At 43.7% G+C, this 18,194-nt stretch overlaps 1 protein-coding gene across 4 annotated transcripts in view; it reads right to left on the reverse strand.

Moving 5' to 3' along the window:
• Positions 1-18,194, reverse strand: part of arhgap36 (Rho GTPase activating protein 36) — a 34,803-nt gene that overhangs the window by 2,570 nt on the left and 14,039 nt on the right. For all 4 annotated transcript variants that reach the window (XM_036548113.1, XM_036548116.1, XM_036548115.1 and 1 more), the window contains exons 2-8: positions 10,096-10,252; positions 7,710-7,778; positions 5,501-5,772; positions 1,878-2,076; positions 1,724-1,779; positions 1,339-1,489; positions 767-918 (exon numbers count right to left, since the gene is read on the reverse strand). In XM_036548113.1, coding sequence (XP_036404006.1) covers positions 767-918; positions 1,339-1,489; positions 1,724-1,779; positions 1,878-2,076; positions 5,501-5,772; positions 7,710-7,778; positions 10,096-10,252 — 1,056 coding nt within the window. The remainder of the gene's footprint in view (positions 1-766; positions 919-1,338; positions 1,490-1,723; positions 1,780-1,877; positions 2,077-5,500; positions 5,773-7,709; positions 7,779-10,095; positions 10,253-18,194) is intronic.

Genomic DNA, 18,194 nt, shown 5'->3' on the forward strand with positions numbered 1-18,194 from the left:
TGCATCTTTACAATTTATGGACATCAGTGGGAAAATAACTCATCACATATAAATGAAGAGAGTCTTCAGTATTGCTTAACTTGCTCTCCAGTCTGCTGTATTAAAAGGCACATGTGGATGTTCTCAGAGAAAATCAAGCCCTGGCAGTGTTTAGCTGGAGTTTCCAATCATGTAAATGAGCCTTATAAGTGCAACTTATCTGATGTGCACCAGGCATGTCTAACCAAATTCCTTCCCTGGGGTTCATTTTAAAATGCTTATTGACTCTTTCCAGAAAGTATGTTTAAGAATGCATATTAAATGATAACTATGAGCTTAACTACAAATGTGTTTTCAGAGAGCTGCCCTGGGTGGCATTCAGGTAACTTTAAAATGTTGTAATGCTTTATGGAAGGATGAAAGACCATGTAGGGTCAAAACTTCAACAACCAGAAATAACATATTGTTAAAAGAAGACTAGCACAGAGTTTGAGTCTTTACATTGTGAATGTACCAGAGCTGGGGTGAATTCCATTTCCATTCAGTCAAATCAGGGAATGAACTGAACTTTAATTCATGTACTGAAAAACGATGGGAGATTTTCAAATCATGAATTGACTCAATTGACATGGAAATCACTCCAGCTCTGGGATCTATGCAAATTCTGCTGAGACATTCTGGAGTGTATCTTGGTAACATATTAATTATCTCCCGGTGTTTTGATCACAAACGGCTCGAGTGAGACGAGGTCTTCGTTTCTATGGAGATGCGAGGCGGTGAGACTGACCTCCTGGCCGTCGGGGCCGGCGGGCACGTCCTGGGCGTGGCTCTGCACGGTGTGCAGCAGGGACAGCAGCCGCAGCAGTGTGTCGCAGTTGCAGGGCGGCAGCAGGTAGAGCAGCAGCTGCAGGTACAAGAGCTGCTCCTCCCCCTTCAGCTCTGAGGTCCAGGAGAGACAAAGAGCAGGGGGAGGGGTCACACGGGGTGGGGCACACACTGCACTCATCTGTACTTTGGGGGCATGTCCCAGGCTGTACTCTATCATTCCATACAATATCATATCATATACCATGGTACACCATATCAAACTGTATCATATCCAAATGTACCACATTGTATCATATTGTATCTTATAGTTACATACCATATCATACCATACCATACCATATGATATAATATCATTTCCTATACCAGAATTACACCAGTTTCTTCTTCATACAGACAGGGAGTGCACTCCCTCCAGACACCTCTGCACCATTGCTCCTCTCCTCTGCATAATGAATATAATGCTGATACTAACAGTACAGGTGGAATAGCAGTAATGGTAATAAAACTATGGATACTGTGAATAAAGCATACGGTTGGAGTGCAGGAAGGCAGAGTAGAGCTCGCGGGGCAGCAATGGGTCGGGCATGTCCCTCAGGAACTCCTTCAGAAGGGCAGCCACGTCGTGAACACTGTGCTCCTCGTCCAGGAAAACATCCACGCCCTGGTCAAAGTCATCCCGTAGCTGGGGCACACAGAGAGGGGTTAGCTGTTATACAGTGCATGTGCAGCATCACACACACACACACACACACACACATAAATGCTTACACACATACACATACACACATATAAACATACACATGCCTACATGCATGCATGCAAACATAAACACGTATACACACATGCATACTTGCACACATGTATATGCACACACATGCACACAAACAAACACAGGTTTGGATCGGTTGTAACTCACCTGCCTCACTCTCTTCTTTGAGCTTCCAACACGAAATATCCCCACTGTCTGAAGCCCTGTGGGGAGACAATAGGGTCATCACTCACACACACATATATACACAGACACAGGCACACACACACACCCCACAGGCAGAGAGGAGAGGGGAACCCACCGTAGGCCTCGATGTGGCAGCAGCAGCGCTCCAGCACGCGGGGGACCTGCCTGTAGATGGGGTTGAGGCTGAGCTTGGCCTGGGTGCGGCCCGCCGCCTTCTTAATGTCCAGCTCGTTGGGGTGGGACAGCTGCAGGGCCTCCAGCAGGCGAGACTGGCTCTCCACCATGTCGGAGATAGAGTCCACAGACATGCCTCCCTGGAGGGGGTGGGGTCGGGGGGGGGAGCAGGAATTCAGCAGGTGGGGAGAGCTGGGAAGCTGTGACTCAAGCACATGCACCAGACCCAAATGTTATTGAAAGATTTAGAGGATGGAAGTTCTTGATATGGTGCTTTAAGTGATGTCAAACCTTATTAAAAAAAAACATATCTTGTGATTAAAACCGCAGGGGTGTCTTGGGGATAAACTGCAGCACGCACAACAAAGCACATTTTTTTAATTGAAGGTTTTATTCTCTCATAAAGAAAAAATAACCTGGCAAACAGACCCCTGTTGATGTACAGCTGGTCTTATCGCATTTCCAGCTCCGTGCTAACGAAGAGAACAACAATCTCCCAAAGACTGTCAGAACGTAACAACAAAATTGAGGGAAAAAAAGGATGTGTGGCGTGTCAAGTTTTTTCCAGGGCAAGGCAGCGTTACTCTTTTGTTTTGGCGGATATGTGACAGGTTTTTTATTTCCTGCCAGCTTACACAAAAGGATAAGCGCGTCAACACTCTGGCTTTCTTTTGCTGCCTCATTGTGTTTAGACTGTAATGCCCCCAGAGGACAGAGGACTCACATGGCAGGATATTGGCTCAGAAGAGAAACAAGCGTATGAGTGTAAAATAAGCCTGTCCTGTACGTCAGGTCCAGCTGCTATTTTGTGAATTAGTAATGATTATCATCACTATTATCCTAACATGCAATCATTTTCACAGTTCTAATTTCACATGCTAGCCAGCCATTCTACTGGAAGTGCATTTTAAGCCCGGTTATTGTTATGCCGTGAGAAAGAAAATAGATAATTACTGGGACACGCACAGAAATGAGTTTGCTACTCCCTGCACATGAATTACAAATGAAAATAATTGCTGCCTAAAGCATCTGATTATATGCTGTGTTGTGTTGTGATGAAGCTGGCTGAATACATCTCAAATAGGTTTCTTTATAAACTTGGGAATGGAGGATAACGAAAAGTTGATTTCTTATTTATTAACCATTTATTATACATGAAAACAGACACAAAAGCAATAAAAAGGCACTTGCTCTCCCCTCTAATGATTCTGCACTCATTTTTACCACCTGGCATTCCTAGTTTAGAGGTGCCGCCAGTTTAGTAGTTTAACCAGTTCCTGTGCAGCAATACTCATGTGTTCTCATGCCACACAGTTAATACTGACCTGAAACTGAGGGCCCTTAATGCAAAACAAATATTACACAGTCATACTCGTTCAAGTTAACACGATTGAAAACATGAAGGAAAGCATCTGTCAATGGCAGTGAAGACTGCATAATTTGCATCACCACCATTGTACTGGAAGTCCATTTCAGTTATTGTACAGCCATATTACGACTGTTTTATTTCTTTTTGAATCCACACACTAAGAAGCCAGAGAAACTATACGGAAACTTCAGGAAGATTATAATACATAGCCAACTAAAGTAAAGTTAAAATTCCTATCTGCGGGTATAAACAACTAATTCCCTTTTGCCAAATTAAGCTATGACCTCATCTTCTCCAGCGCATGGTTAGCTGTAATGAAGCATCCAGCTCCTTCTGCCTGCAGTGGAAAACGGGGCTGCAACGGTCGCACTGCAAAGCGGCGCGAGGGATTTCGTGGTTCTCATAGAACGTGGCGTGAGGTTACGGAACGCGGAGAGGGTTGCAAAACTGCCCCATATTTTCCGCTACGAGCAGAGTCCTCGAGGTGCAGCCCCTCGTCGCGCATTAATCACGGCGATCAGCCTTATAAATGTTTTATATTAAAAAGCGGTTTCTCAACCCCGGACGCCCGCGGAGTGTCTGTTTTATTGAAACTGCAAAGCTGGCTTTCTGTCAGGGAAAGCTCAAACGCTGAGAATTAATAACCACAATGACAACGCAGATTGTCTTTTTTCTATAAAAGTTCATAAACTGATTTATAGTTGCCTAAAGGGGCGTTAAATGATAAACTTAAGAAAGCATCAGGAAAAAATCTAACACTCGGGACACGTTCCCATGTCAGCTACTTCAGCTGACCTGGATTTCATTTGCTCGCACTGTATTTTGATATTGATATATTTAAATGAAAAGGAAACTTACTTACAAATGCGGCACTGTTCCATATGGTAACTTAGATTATAAAGATTACATTATCTACAATAGTTAACTATGTAATTCAGTGTCTACTGTCACTTCCAGGAATTCCATTGTTCTATAAATAGTACAGAGGAGGTAGGAGGAATAATATGGTTAAAAAGCATATGTAGTTTAATAATGTGTACATACAAAGAGATGGTAGCAAACATTCATGTAAAACACCATGGTTTATAAAAATATAGAAAGTTAGCACAGTCTTCCATTTCCCCCTTGTTTTTGATCTGATGGACAATGGACAGCAAAACAGAATCTTAATATGCTCCCTTGCTCATTGGCAAAGGGCCACCAACATGTCCCAGAAAACAGCCTTATCATCCTCTCTCCCAACACCACTACCCAGAAAAAGATAGCTATCTCCCTCCCTCTTCCAGCCTGGCTTTCCAGGCTTTCCAGAGCTCAGATTTTTAATGCTCCAACTGATAAGTGAAAAATTGTTTAATACTTATAAAGGTCAAGTACATGTAACGATGGAAAAAGGAAAATATTACTGACGGCCGACCAAACGTGGGAAAAATGAACTAAGTTTTGGAATTTTTTTTAGCTTATTATTATTGGTAATGTCCTGTGTTTTATGCATACAGGTGTACAGAATGTTTCATCGAGTGCATTAATGTCACTTTTATAAAGCTACCAGGACAGATCTGATTTTACAGACATTCTCTAAGTGGGCTCACAGTGCGAGAGGTTGCAGGAGAAGGACACTTTAATTAAAGAGGCCTGGTGCCATAAAGGCAAGTATAAAGGACCTGAGTACTTCCAGTTGCCACCTCCTGACCTCGCATGTGCTTCATCAACTTCTTTGTCAGCACCAACAGACACCAGTCCCCCCTGCTAATTTGTCTGTTTTATCAATTGCTGAGTTGTTCATTTGTTTACTGTGACTGTTAAGTTGTTTCCACTGAAGTCCTTAAAATGATGTGTTTATTTTTTCCTGCGATATGATATGCTTTTCAGGCATATCATTTCAGGAAAATTACATTGTGGGCTGAATAGTGAATATATTTCAATTGGCCAGTCAGAAAATTGGGAGATTACAGCTATGTTAACAAATAATAATTTTGAATGCATTTCACATAATCTGTAAGTTTTGTAAATCTGTAAAAAAGTGTTTTTTTGGCATTCCATGTGAGAGATCACTGTGAGAGACACTAAAGGTCACCCTTGAATGCCATGCATTCCTACACATTTTCGGGTTGTAAAAAGCGTAGCTAAATCATTTGGCGAAAGTTTACCCACCAGCCCGCACCCCATGACCGCGTGCGTCACAGCACGGCCCTTACCCTGCGGTGCACCCTGGATGCTTTGTCCTGGAGGGTGGGTGACAGGGGCTTGCTGTGGAGCTCCAGGGCGGAGGTGGAGGGCGGGGCGTGGACAGACGTGAGGGGGGGCCCACCGTCATGCTGCTGCTTCTGGGCCCGGAAGCGCAGGACGCTGGCCTCCAGGTCCAGGCAGTCCCGCCGGCTCTCCTTCAGAGCATCCTGCCGCTGCTTGTGAGCGCGGTCGTTGGCGATCACCTGGGACAGGGGGATGCCGAACGCCTTGGGGGCCGTCTCTGGCATTGCCGATTGAAGCACAGCCTTACATCAGGCGATGAAGTGCAGAAACTACTTATGCTAGATTAACTATCCAAGCAAACCATTTACACTACTCTTATATATGACCGAGCCATGAGCTCTGTGTTATGATCTCTTTGGAGGAGAAGATTTAGAAAACTATACATGAAGTACTATATACATGAACTGCAACAATTTAATCCTTTAACATTTAATTGGTGTTAATATTTATGATGGATTAAAGCAAGGAAGAATAACTGCTGGATGAGGGTAGGGAAGACTCTATAGAGAATCCAGCTTCTCTCTTCCAGGCAATATAGCCAGTGGATTAAACCCATGAAGATCACTATATCAGGCATGAATCCTTGTTCTCTTGTTTGCTCAGTGGTTCTTATCAGCCATCAATGACCTCAGTTGTCCCCCTGAAGAATGTCACCACAGGGGTTGTGCTGTAATTTGACCCTGCCTGTTTTTGGTTCAGTATGACGATTGCTATAATCAGCTTCCTCGGTTGTGGTAAAGAAAACGCTTGAGTGATGCATCTGCAGGCCTGTGTTAATTAAAAGGAGGTTACTACATTTTTGGTTCCACTGCATTCTTTTGCAGGGTCTATCTACAAGTAGGCACTGGGGCAAAGCTGGTTTCGAAAGAAACGCACCCAGCTAAAATGAAGCCGATGAGCCAAAGTGGTAGGAGACCACACCGGCTTGTGCCAATGTTCCCTGAGCTCAGTGCAGTGCAGGATAAGGACGGCCTGCTTCTGTCCGCTTTAAAGCCTGAGAGTTTCTGCAGAACCCCCGTGAGTAAGAGGCTGATCGGGGAACAGCTCCTAATCACCCAGATCACATTCCACTGAGATTAGGGGAGGTCAGGAAAAGAGCAGCTCTGAAAGGAGGACCAGCCGAAAGGATTCAATACGCATTCATCCTCAGCCGGGACTCACAATTAAATCCAAGCACTGCTGTTTTTTCTCTGCATGCATGCAACTTGGAAAGTTCACCAATCAACAACATTACTGAAACAAAGGTGTATTGACTAAAGTAATTGTATTGACTTTTTGCATTTTGTTAAAGTCAAAGTTGAAGATAAATGTTCATTGGATTGTGCACTGACCGTGTTGCAGTAGGAACCTCCAACCAACTCCGACTTTCAATATGGGCAATGTAAAATTCAAAGTAAGCTACAAGCTTTTTCTGATTACATAAATGGATGAAGACAGATCCTCTGAGAGATTAAACTGTCCTTGTCATTGGCATTGAGCAGGTGGGAAATGGGTTTGCAGTTACATGGAACCTGTGTGCTACAGGAAAATTAAAGCCTGTTTTGGTGGTGAAGGCAGGAACACCTTGATCTCTAAGAGATCTGTAGCAGATGGGGCAGACAATAAGAGGCCCTTAGCTACACCTGGAGTAGAGAATGTACTGTCCAGTGAAAAAAGCCCGAGCTGTACTCAAACACACTGCTCTGGACACCTTCTGTTCAGTCACATAGAAACAAGCTCTCCACTTTGAGAATGCTCTGACACTTATAATGCAGGCTTTTAAGATATATTCATATCTCCACTCTTGAGTTTCATGCCAATTAGACTAAACAACAGAACCATGTAAGGCAAAATTTGCCTTTTGGCAAATTGTCATTTTTCTGATTGTTCATTCATTTTTTCTCTGTTGCAAAGAGTAGAGTATTGTGGAGACTTGAAACCCTAGAATGCTTTCACATTTTTTCTTTACACCTGCTTCTTATGTGGATAGGTCCATTCTGTGGTTTATATATACACTTCACAACTCTCTGATGATATTTTAACAACTCAGGGGATTATGTGGTTGTGGTATATCTGTGTGTGTGTGTGTGTGTGTGTAAGAGAGAGAGAAAGAGAAAGAGAAAGGAAGAAAGGAAGCGGATTCAGTGAGCTGATGTCAGCACGTGTGGATCTCACCTCTTTCTTTTTTCTCTTTTGAGAAGGAGTCAAATTTCCTCCGCAGGGACTTCCTCCTCTTGCGAGTTTCTGGGGGAGGTAGTGGTGTGGGGGTTGGGTTGGGTTGGGGGGGGGGGGGGGGAGGACACCAGCGAGCGACAGTTAGCTACAGTGACCTGACCGTGAAGGGTTCCATTTGATAGCGCCATGTTTCAAGAAATGGGTATTACAGTATTGATCAGTCAAATAGCATCTTACACCTATGGTTCTCTACAGAGGAGGCCAATGGCCTTCTTTGCTTACAGTACAGTTCTGAGGAAAACACAGACATTACAGGACGGATGTTTTACAGATATTTTTTGATGCTTGCTGCTGAGTGATATTTCTCCCCTGCAGACGCCCTCTTGTCAGGAACTTGTATATAGGCCTGTACTCCGGATAGTACCCTGCCTAAACAAACAGCCCTCAGTATTTTCGGAATCTCGGCTGATTAAAAAGAAAAAAAAAAACATCGGCCCACTGTTATTGGTCTGTCTCTCCGGAGAGACTATTTTTCCCCAGGAATCTAAGTGCACTAAAAATAGAAGCCAAACACAAAGGTCTTTGTCATATTAACCCCCACGTTTACAAGCTGTATTGCTCACCGCCGACCCAACAGGGCCCACGTGAATTGAGTCGCCTTTTATATGAGGAAAAAATTTCCTCTCAGTGCTGGAAAGTTTTTTTAAAAGCCCATTGTGAGGTCTTAACGGAGCCCAGCTGGGTGCTTTTCGTGTTTATAATTCCATTCTCCCAGATGCGGACGGTATTTTGTTGGGAGACTTAAGGGATAACAGCAAGGAGGACTCTGACACCACACCAAGCTTAGAGTCCTGATGTGGAGGGGCTTAGGGGAGGTCAAATTCCCATGACTACAGGAAATTAAAGTTTATTTCCACGGTCACCAGCCCCTCCCCCTTCCCCATGCGCTGCAGCATTGGCGGTTAATCCACCGGCACCGCTCGGCATGCGAGCCCAGGGCCGGGCGCACCCTCTCCAGGAAGAGGGAGAGAAGGAGAGGGGGAAAAGAGAGGAGCACTGACGAAAATCCACACAACCAAAATCAATGCTGACAAGGGAAACAGAACCAAAGAGAAAGAAGGGAGGGATGAAAAAAAAAAACTAATGCTGTAACAAAACTCTTGTAAAATAACTTCAGGGACCTGGGTCTAGACTATAGCGAGGTTGTGCCAGGGCCAGTGGGGACTCTTGGAGCCATTTTGGTTGAAAGGAAACTAAAAAAATAGACCCCTGAAAATAATGGCAGCGGATGTGGTCACCAGTGAGCTGGGAGGTAGGGGCGCCGTTCGGAGCTGCGATGGAAGCTCAAGTTGATTGACCACGGGGGACACATCTGTAAATATTCCCACACAGCTAAGTGACCCCTTCCATCGGGGCGGGTGTCGTGAGGCCCGGCCTGTTCTCAGCAAGCCAGATAAAGCCCTGCTCTATGGTAGCCTGATTTTGTGGAGCCCATGTGACAGGGCTTCCCACAGACACACCAGCAGCCAGCTTTGTTACATAACACCACAGGGTAACACACGCACATTCCCCCAAAACGCCATGTGATCTGTGCACGCGCAGACGAGTGAAGCGCGTTCAGGAACTAGCAATGGTGGAACGGGTGCGTGACATGGAAACGAGTGAAGGAGGAAGAGGGAACAACAGAGGCTGAGAAAACATAGCCAATTAAACACACTCATTGTCCGCTATTATGGGTCTGATGAACTCAAGTTATTCTTTGAGTTCACTGAATCAGGCTTTAAAAAGAACGGATACCATCATTCATGAAGGGCCTCTTAATTCATAAAGTTTACATTATGCAAGCAAGGCTAGGAAAAAACCATACCTCCGAAAATCAAAAATCTTAATGCTGCTTCTGAATCCACAAACTAGACTGAGACCTGCTGAAAGGTGATAAGATTTTTTTTAGTATGTATGGGGAACATTGTCTCTTTGTATCAGGAAACCACATCCTGTTTTCAGGCATTTCTTATGTACAGCACACACAAAGGCCAGAAACATTCTAAGGAAGGGCTACTGAAATCAAAGACACCTTAGTGTGGAGGTACTGAAATCAAAGACACCTAAGTGTGGAGCTACTGGATGCTGTTCTTGAGGACCAGTGTCTGCAGGTTTTAATAACAGACAGTGATTTAAGCACTTGATTCAACAAACCCATCTGAGTTCTGAGTTCTAAGTCCCCAAATCTGAGTGTTACTGGTTTAAGAGAGCAGGAAAGCCTGCTGGATATGGCCCCTTCCCCCAAGCTCAGAGCTGAGTAGCTCTGCCGCCACGACAGAGCGCGAGAGGGAGGACTGTGGAGACGCGGCGGCACAGATCGGGCGGGATTTTTCCAGCGCAGTACCTCGCGGAATGCTGATCTTGAAGTCCAGGTCCTGCTCCTCCAGGTGGTAGAAGGCAACTTCCTGCAGGCGAGCCCGCTCCAGCTCCGACAGGCTCTGGATGGGCACCGGCTGCAGCTTCACACTCTGCCCCAGCATGGTGGCCCAGGTGTGGTCGCCCTGAGGGGGGGAGGGGCACAGAGGGCCATCAGTAGTGGTGGGGGGTGGGGAGCACCAATGTTACACTGGCCAACCGGTGACAGCTTTTGTTGCTAAACCTCAACCTGAAACATATAGCCCAACTTATGCTAATATGAGGTATTTTACTCACATGTACTTTGCATCAGTTAAGAACTGGGACCAGTCTTGTTGCCCTTCGTTGTACTTTTTCCAGAGATTCTGAATCTTTTTTATAGTGTGGTGACCACTACATACATTACTGACTTTTTTGACACCTTACTGAAGGTTTGTTGTATAATCGAAAACTGTTTTCCCTTTTCACTGATTTAACACAATGTATAGTCCTTAACAGCTGAATATATTACAACACCTTGGTCTTTCTTTATTTTATTTGTACACACTCTAACCACATAGCCCCCATTATTGCCAGTATGATGAACTTTACTTTTGTCAATGATAAATTTCATTTGTCCATTATCTGCCCATTTCTGGGTCTTATTAAATTCTTCCTGTATAATTTTAATTTCTAAGCTGTCCACTTGTCCCCAATGTTTACAGTAATCAGCTCATTTAAATCCAGTTTGACAAAATGGAGACATAGTGTAGACTTAACAGAATTCTACAGACATAAATACAGATGAATACAACACAATGAAGTAATTGTTGTAGGATTTTGTCTCCATGATTCCCACAGGACTATTCATTGAGCTGCCAAACGGATGCATGTATTGAAGAGAATTGCATTGAGACTGAGTGCACTAAAGGTAGGTCTAGCATGGCCTGAGGATGTGAGTGCATGCACCATGCTTCATCCACAGCTACACCCTGCCAAAAACCATCACTGGGTCTGGCATATTTTGAGCAATTCCCCAGTGCAAGAATGAGCAGCTGGAACCATCTTAAGGAGGACATGTTATGTGCAAATATTCTACTCTTCTCATGCTGCCAGAACTGCTAGAACTTATCTCCGATCATTACACAACGTCCGCTATTTCTCACTGGACTGTAGCACTAAGTACATACATTTTAATATTTACACACATACATTATTCATTTTTTGACTGATGGAATACACCAACCACAAGTTTATGCTTTGCAAACTTCCATCTCTGAATGCTAAACACTGATCCAGGGATATTTTCTCCCTCCAAACATATCTGGCGTGTGGACATGAACTTTGCCTGTGTAGGGACTGCAATTCCCCGGTCCTGGTTGTTCCACCCCTCAGACGCAGCTGGGATTAAGCAATCTGAATCAGTCTTCCAATTAAGCAACGCATTTTGGCTGACTCAGATGTAAAAAGGCCACAAGAAGTTTTGATGTTTTTGTCTTTCTCAAACAAACATCTGCATCTTTGATGCTGATCTGTGAAAACCTTTTGTTGAGACCAATGACAGTAATCTCGTGCGCCCACAGTGAGGGAAGTCCTCTCACGGAACTTGTGTTTTGCTTTTTAGACAGGGCAATTGTGCAAACGCAAAGGGCTGAGTGAATTCCCTCAGGGCCTTGGTTGAGTGTGATTAGAGCCAGAGCAAAATAAGCACAGAAAGACTCCCAGCCTTGTTTTATTTAGAACTAAAAATTCCCGTTAATTTCCATTTTGGCTGCATTACAATGAACAGCACACATATGGAAGGCTTCAAACCTCATGCAGAAATATCTGGTGTATTTTTCTAGAAGAAATGGACCACTTACAGCACTTTGTAACAGTGCACAGTGAGTTACATAAAGTAAATAAATTACATAAATTACATATTGGACCATTTTCTGCAAAAAAATTCTAAATGTCATATTCAATTCCCTCCACATGTTTTTTGTGACTAAATAGCAACCAAAAATATGCTATAAAAGGAAAAAATACATATTGGATACAAATGTATATTTGTCATCATAACAACATTGCACGAAGGCATTTGTTCCCAAATACTACAGTTTTACTTTAAAACATGAGGACCATGTTCATTCACATGCCTGTAGTTAGTACTGTGTAAATGCTTCTCTGGAATGGATTGCATGGATTACACATGATGCTTCCTGCAGTTTTATGAGGGTGTGGCACTTCTGAGGGGGATTTTTTGGCTATTGCTCCTGGTAGAATAGCTCTAGATCCTTCAGATCTTTTGTTTTTTTGTTTGTAAACTTATTCTTGAGTACAAACCATGCTCCACTGAACTGATGTCTGGAGATTGAAATGGTCAGTTAAGAACATTTTTTATACTCAGTTAACCATTTCATTGTAGATGATGATGAATTTGTTGGATCATTGCCATTTCACTTCTTGGCAGAGGGAACCCGGTATATGGCTAAAACAAAGGCCCAGTAACCTGTAGATGCAAAACAACGCCAAAACATAATAAACTCTCAAACTTATTTCACACGGGGCATGAGTACTTTGTCAACATCAGATTTTTATGCCAAACATAAAGGTGAAGAACCTGTCCAAAAAGCTAAATTCATCTGACAATGAGACAAGCTTCAAACTGACAAATTCAGGTTGCCTCTTTTTGTGGATGCTTATAGCAACAAGCATGGTCTTTGCAACCCATGAATGCAACATCCATGCATACAAATGTGAATGGTTATCTTCAACACTTTGTGCCCCGAGGATGCTTGTTCAGGGGTTCCCCAGCTATTGTTTTTGGATTTACAGCTGTGTTCTGCACCACTTGCCTCACAGTCCATAGTGGAGAGATATACATGCATCCTCTCACTGGCAGGGTTGCCACTGTACCAGTAGCCCTACACTTCTTAATAATGGACACTACAGTGGAAAGCCATATATTGATCTTTTTCTGAATTTCTTCAGTCATCTTCAGACAGAATGAGGGCCAATCTGCAGTCTTCAGAAAGCTCTCTGGCTGTAAACATGATAATGTATATATATTTGTGAGTGTACCTCTACCTATGCACCACAACAGAAAGTAATAACAGACTTAATGACACCTAGTTTTCCTGATGTTCGACAACAATGGCAGCTGATTGCTACAAAAATGAGGGAAGGAAAATCAAAGGGGAGATTTCCAAAGAGACAGCAATCAGAAGCTCTGCATTCACAATCAGCCAATCAGAGAGGAGTTTTCCAAATGCAGAGCAATCAGAAACCCTCCGCTCACAATGAGCAAATCCGGGGGGGAGGGCGGGGTCCAATATGGAGAGCAATCAGAGGACCGGCCCTCACAATCACATTCTCAGCATGTCCAGAGATCGCCGTGCGAACAGAAAGCAGAGGGGGGGGGGGCTAATAGGGGAGTTTCGCATTTTGTGTCTGTGCTGCCCATGCCCCCTTTTGCACCCCCATGGCTATCCCTCTTAACGTAAAACAGGCCCCTGCTTTGGGCCCGGGCTCCGGTGGTCCTCAGAAGAATGCAGGATGCGGTCAGCGAGGCCCCGCAGGCTGGGACTCGGGTCGCCCGAGATCTGCCGGCCCAAACGGAGGATAAAAGCTGCAGTGGCATACGATGACCCCCGGAGGGGGGGGTGTCTGGTCTGGGGAATGCTCCGGGGCCATGGTTAATCGGTGTAACTGCACCCAAGGGATGTCAGTGGAGAGGCGCAGGTAAACATGGTGTCAGCTCGCTACCAGCCAAACGCTCTCACACGTTAGCCTGGCAGTGCTCCCAGACGCGCATTTATATCTCCTGCTAAGAGGGACGGTTTTACAGCCTAAGCTCTCGTCAGCCGTGTTTATTACTTCTGTGCCCAGAGAGGCGCCACCTTTGTCCCTCTCCAAATTCCTGCCCCTGGTGCGAGCATGGTTACAGCTTTCCTCTTTAACTCTCGTGTTAGTAGTGTGCTATTTCAGATTCACACTCTTTATTGTCCATTACATTGTGCAAATTTGTCTGTTATCTTACCATGTTGTGGCTTAGCATAAAAACACATGCACCAGTAAATAACAAACAATAAATGAAAAGCAAACAGTTGCCAAGTACAGCAATTCCTAGCTAAAGAACTTCCAAATGACACAGGACCAACTGTCAACCACCCTCTCATACACTTCTTATCCAATAAATAATCTATTACTAACCTGTGACTAAACAACAAAAAATAATTTTCTAGCTTTTACCACGACACTTGTAGGTTGTAAAAGCAAAAACTTCAAACAGTGCATTAGAGGAGCCTGGAGTCTGAGCCTCACTGCTGGCCTGTAGAAGGCTCTAAGAGACTGAAAGTTTACAGTCGGATTTAGTCAGCATAATTTAGGACCTTTTTTTTCAAGCTTTTCTCAACCTATGAGGCAATTTTATTTATGTTAAGTTTTAAATGCCCTCAAAGCTGGGTGAACTTCACTTGGTCCTAAACGTCACTTGGCCCTGAAATAACATGCAAACAGCAGTACAGAAACTATGTACAGGTTACACTATTGTCCCTATCTTATCGATGTACCGATTTTAATCCAGTGGAGTCATTATTGTATTGAATTACTGAATTATTGTAATGAAAGGTTTAGCAATCTGAATATTCTGAGTAATCAGAGTGACAGTGTACTAGCAACAGCGTTTTTGCATACAGAGTGTGGGTCATTTGCAGTAAGTGCCACCCTGGGGCCCTGGGCGTGACTGTGCTCCACTGATCTCAGCGAGCTGAATTCAATCTCAGGAAGAGGTAGCATTGTGAGAGACATGAGGGATTAACCACACACAGGAAGAGAGGACTAATTCTACTGCAAAACGTTTTCTCTGGAACCGCAAACACATCTGTTCTATATTTTGTCAAGGACCAGTGAATTTATATTGTGTCCCAGCGTGTGTGTGTGTGTGTGTGTGTGCATGGGCATGTTTGCGTGTATGTGTATGTGTGTGTGTGTGTGTGTGTGTGTGTGTGTGTGTGTGTGTGTGTGTGTGTATGGACATGTTTGTGTGCACACAATGTGTTCCTAAAAACAAAGCTCGATCCAGAATGCATGCACTTTGACACCAAAAACCCAGGACTGAAGTGATGCACATTGGTAACTTTATAAGTTCAAATGTTCAGGAACAATAGGCGTACATTCCAGACTATTGCATTACCGTGATCCCTTTGAAGGTCATGGTATGAAATTTAAGTAGAAGATGGTAAACAAGACCAATACTGCTGCAGATGAAACTACAACAAAATCCACAGACGTATGATGTGGGTAACAGTTTTTCTCCAGAACTGATACCTAGAATCAGTCAACATCTGTCCTTAACTTTGACTCAGATTCAAATGGAAATGTTTTTTTTTTCTTCTTGGACACAGTTTGGTGAATTTAGTGCCTGTACTGAAAAAAGTTACACTTGCATTCATTTGCAAGAGAATAGCTAAGGACAAACTCTGACTGAATCCAGGGGTGAGGGTCACACGGTAATCTCAGTACATTGATCCCATGCCTTTTTGTTTGTTTTTTAAAGGGTTAAGAAATTATTTACGCCTTTCTAAGGAAGCAGAGGGCAAAAGAGCACCAACAGGAGCAGGGTGCTAGGTCAGCAAGACTTTCCTGTAGATTCTAGAACCATCCGTGCTGCCAACAGACGCAAGCTCCCTGACTCCGACTGGCTCCTTCTGAGATTAGATACCCATAAAAGGCACTACAATGCATGGACCAGTGGGTGTCTGAAAGTGGATGATTGATTCGCAGCCATGTTGGACAAACAAAGAGGGGGTGAGGGAGAGGGGGCAGGGGTGGGGTCAGCTGAGTGGTGGACCACAAGCAGAGTAGGATTCTTTGTTGAGGCACTGTGAATGAACTTATGATTTTTTTGAATGTGTCACTCCCTTTCTCCTCATTTTAATGCTGATGCTCCTTACAGAACGCAACAGTTTGTAATCGGCTCTGGATAAGAGTGTCTGTTTAAAATGAATAAATACAATGGAACCATGAGCAGAGACGAGACAGGCAGCAAAGTTTAACCCTTTACCTGTTTCAAACAAAGTTTGGTGATTCAACCACCCACCAGCATCTGGTGATTTTTTTTCTTTACTCTTTACTCATTGTCTGATGCTGTAGCATTGCGATGCCTTTGGTTGTACTGGCTGGTGAGAGCACAAGAAAGCACCATCACATCAGGTGGATCATGCATAAAAGAAACAGCTCCTGATGGGTGATCTGCAATTAAAATGGCCGCCCTTCTTAATCACACCTCAGAAGCAGGGTCAGGATAATCACCTGATGAAGGTCAGTTCTCTGCTGGCTCATTTGCGGCTCCCCCTGCTGCCAGTGGCACAGGATAAGGAGTCAGTGGGCCAAAACCTGGGGTCCCATCTAGATGCACCCATGTTCATTTTGGCCTAAGAGCACTGTGTAAACTGACTCTCATATGAATCTCATATATCTGATATGAAAGATTGTTTGTGAGTGTATATCCTTGCCTGATGTACGAAACAAGTAATGACAATTAAAACAATAGCCCCTCTGGCAAATTATTGGGTGGGGGTCTTAAATTGCTATCCTGAGCTGAAACATTTTTGGGACAGACATCTTCAGTCTAGTCCTCATGAGAGCTCGTATTCAACACATATTAACTGGAAGGACAGAGACAACACTGCCATCCTGACAGCACTCTCCTTTCATGTTTATTAAAAGATTAGAAGCAACAACACACCAAAACCAGAGCTATCAGCAGGTCCAAAAGTTAACATGCCCATGCCATAAGTTTTCCACCTCCAATGAGGGGACTATTTGGGCAGGTGCCATTGTCTTACTCAAACCATTGTTCCTTTTTCCAGACACTAGCAGAAAAAAATGTTCGACTTTCAATATTGACTGACTGTGTCTCGCGTCTCTGACCCCTGACTCAGAAGCTTTACACAGGTTCTCATTTAAGGAATTCCATATTTATAAATAGTTGGATATTTACAAAAGGCTTCCTGCTCTCCTCTGTTCAGACAGAGCATGACAGAGATATATTTTCCACTCCACCAAAGTGCGGGTGCTAACATCAAATGGCGCTCGCCAAACGGCAGTCATTGAGAAAGCACGCCGTGGAGCTATCACGTGAAAATGAAGAATTCTTCCATTTTTCCTGAAGGAAGTGTAATTAATGCATGAGGGAGAAGTACAGACTAGCTGCTCATTGTCATTGATAAAATCTCTGTAAACACATACAAAAATAACATACTGACAACATATTTTAGAACATTTAAGATATTTAAAATATGTAAATTATTGTCATTGTATTTCTTCTTTGCATTAATACATGTTAAATGTATTTGCCACATATTCTTGGGCTGAGCAACTTATTTCTTTGTATATTACAACATGTTTCAATTCTGTATGGGTAACTAACCACAAAGAAGGGTCAAGGAAACCCAAGCAGTTACTATCAAGTTTGATGAGACAGATAAGAAAAAAGAAAAGAATTTAAGTATTAAATGCAAATCCACACCAACATAATATTATCGTAAGGGTTTTTTTTCCACTAAATGACTGGGACTGTCAATACAGTCAAACCAGTATGCACTTCCCACAGAGCAAAAAACATTACATAACTGACTCCTTGGCACTGCACTGTGTTCAGCAGAACCAACAGTATCAACACAAAAGCACTATTAAGCTTCAGTCTATCATTGTGGCTGGACCCTTTGAATCCAACAGCCTCACAAAAAAAGTTCAGTCTTGATTAACTGCTACAGGAAGCACAGCGATCTCTCTGAGAGTAATCAGAGTTTTGCGTAGCGTTTGGAAATCGCATTAGGACGGCGGTGGGGGAAACCAGAGGAAGGCATGCAGCTGACGGAGGTGAAGTCCACTCTCTGCGCTGCCATTTCTGGAAAGGGAGAAACTGAGTTTGAGGCGCATCAGAGATGAGCACAGGCGTGGGCTTCCCTCCTCATGAACAGAGTCCTTCTTTACCAGACTCAAAACAAACACAGCACCGTCAGAATCCAATGACTTTAAATTAACTTTAAAACTCTTGAACTGTCTCCAGGCTGTTAGCAAAAAAAATCTCCCTAATGCACAAGACAACTACTGTCATCCATC

The sequence above is a fragment of the Megalops cyprinoides genome, chromosome 16 (genome assembly GCF_013368585.1).
Source record: "Megalops cyprinoides isolate fMegCyp1 chromosome 16, fMegCyp1.pri, whole genome shotgun sequence".
In the NCBI taxonomy this organism is placed as follows: Eukaryota; Metazoa; Chordata; class Actinopteri; order Elopiformes; family Megalopidae; genus Megalops; species Megalops cyprinoides.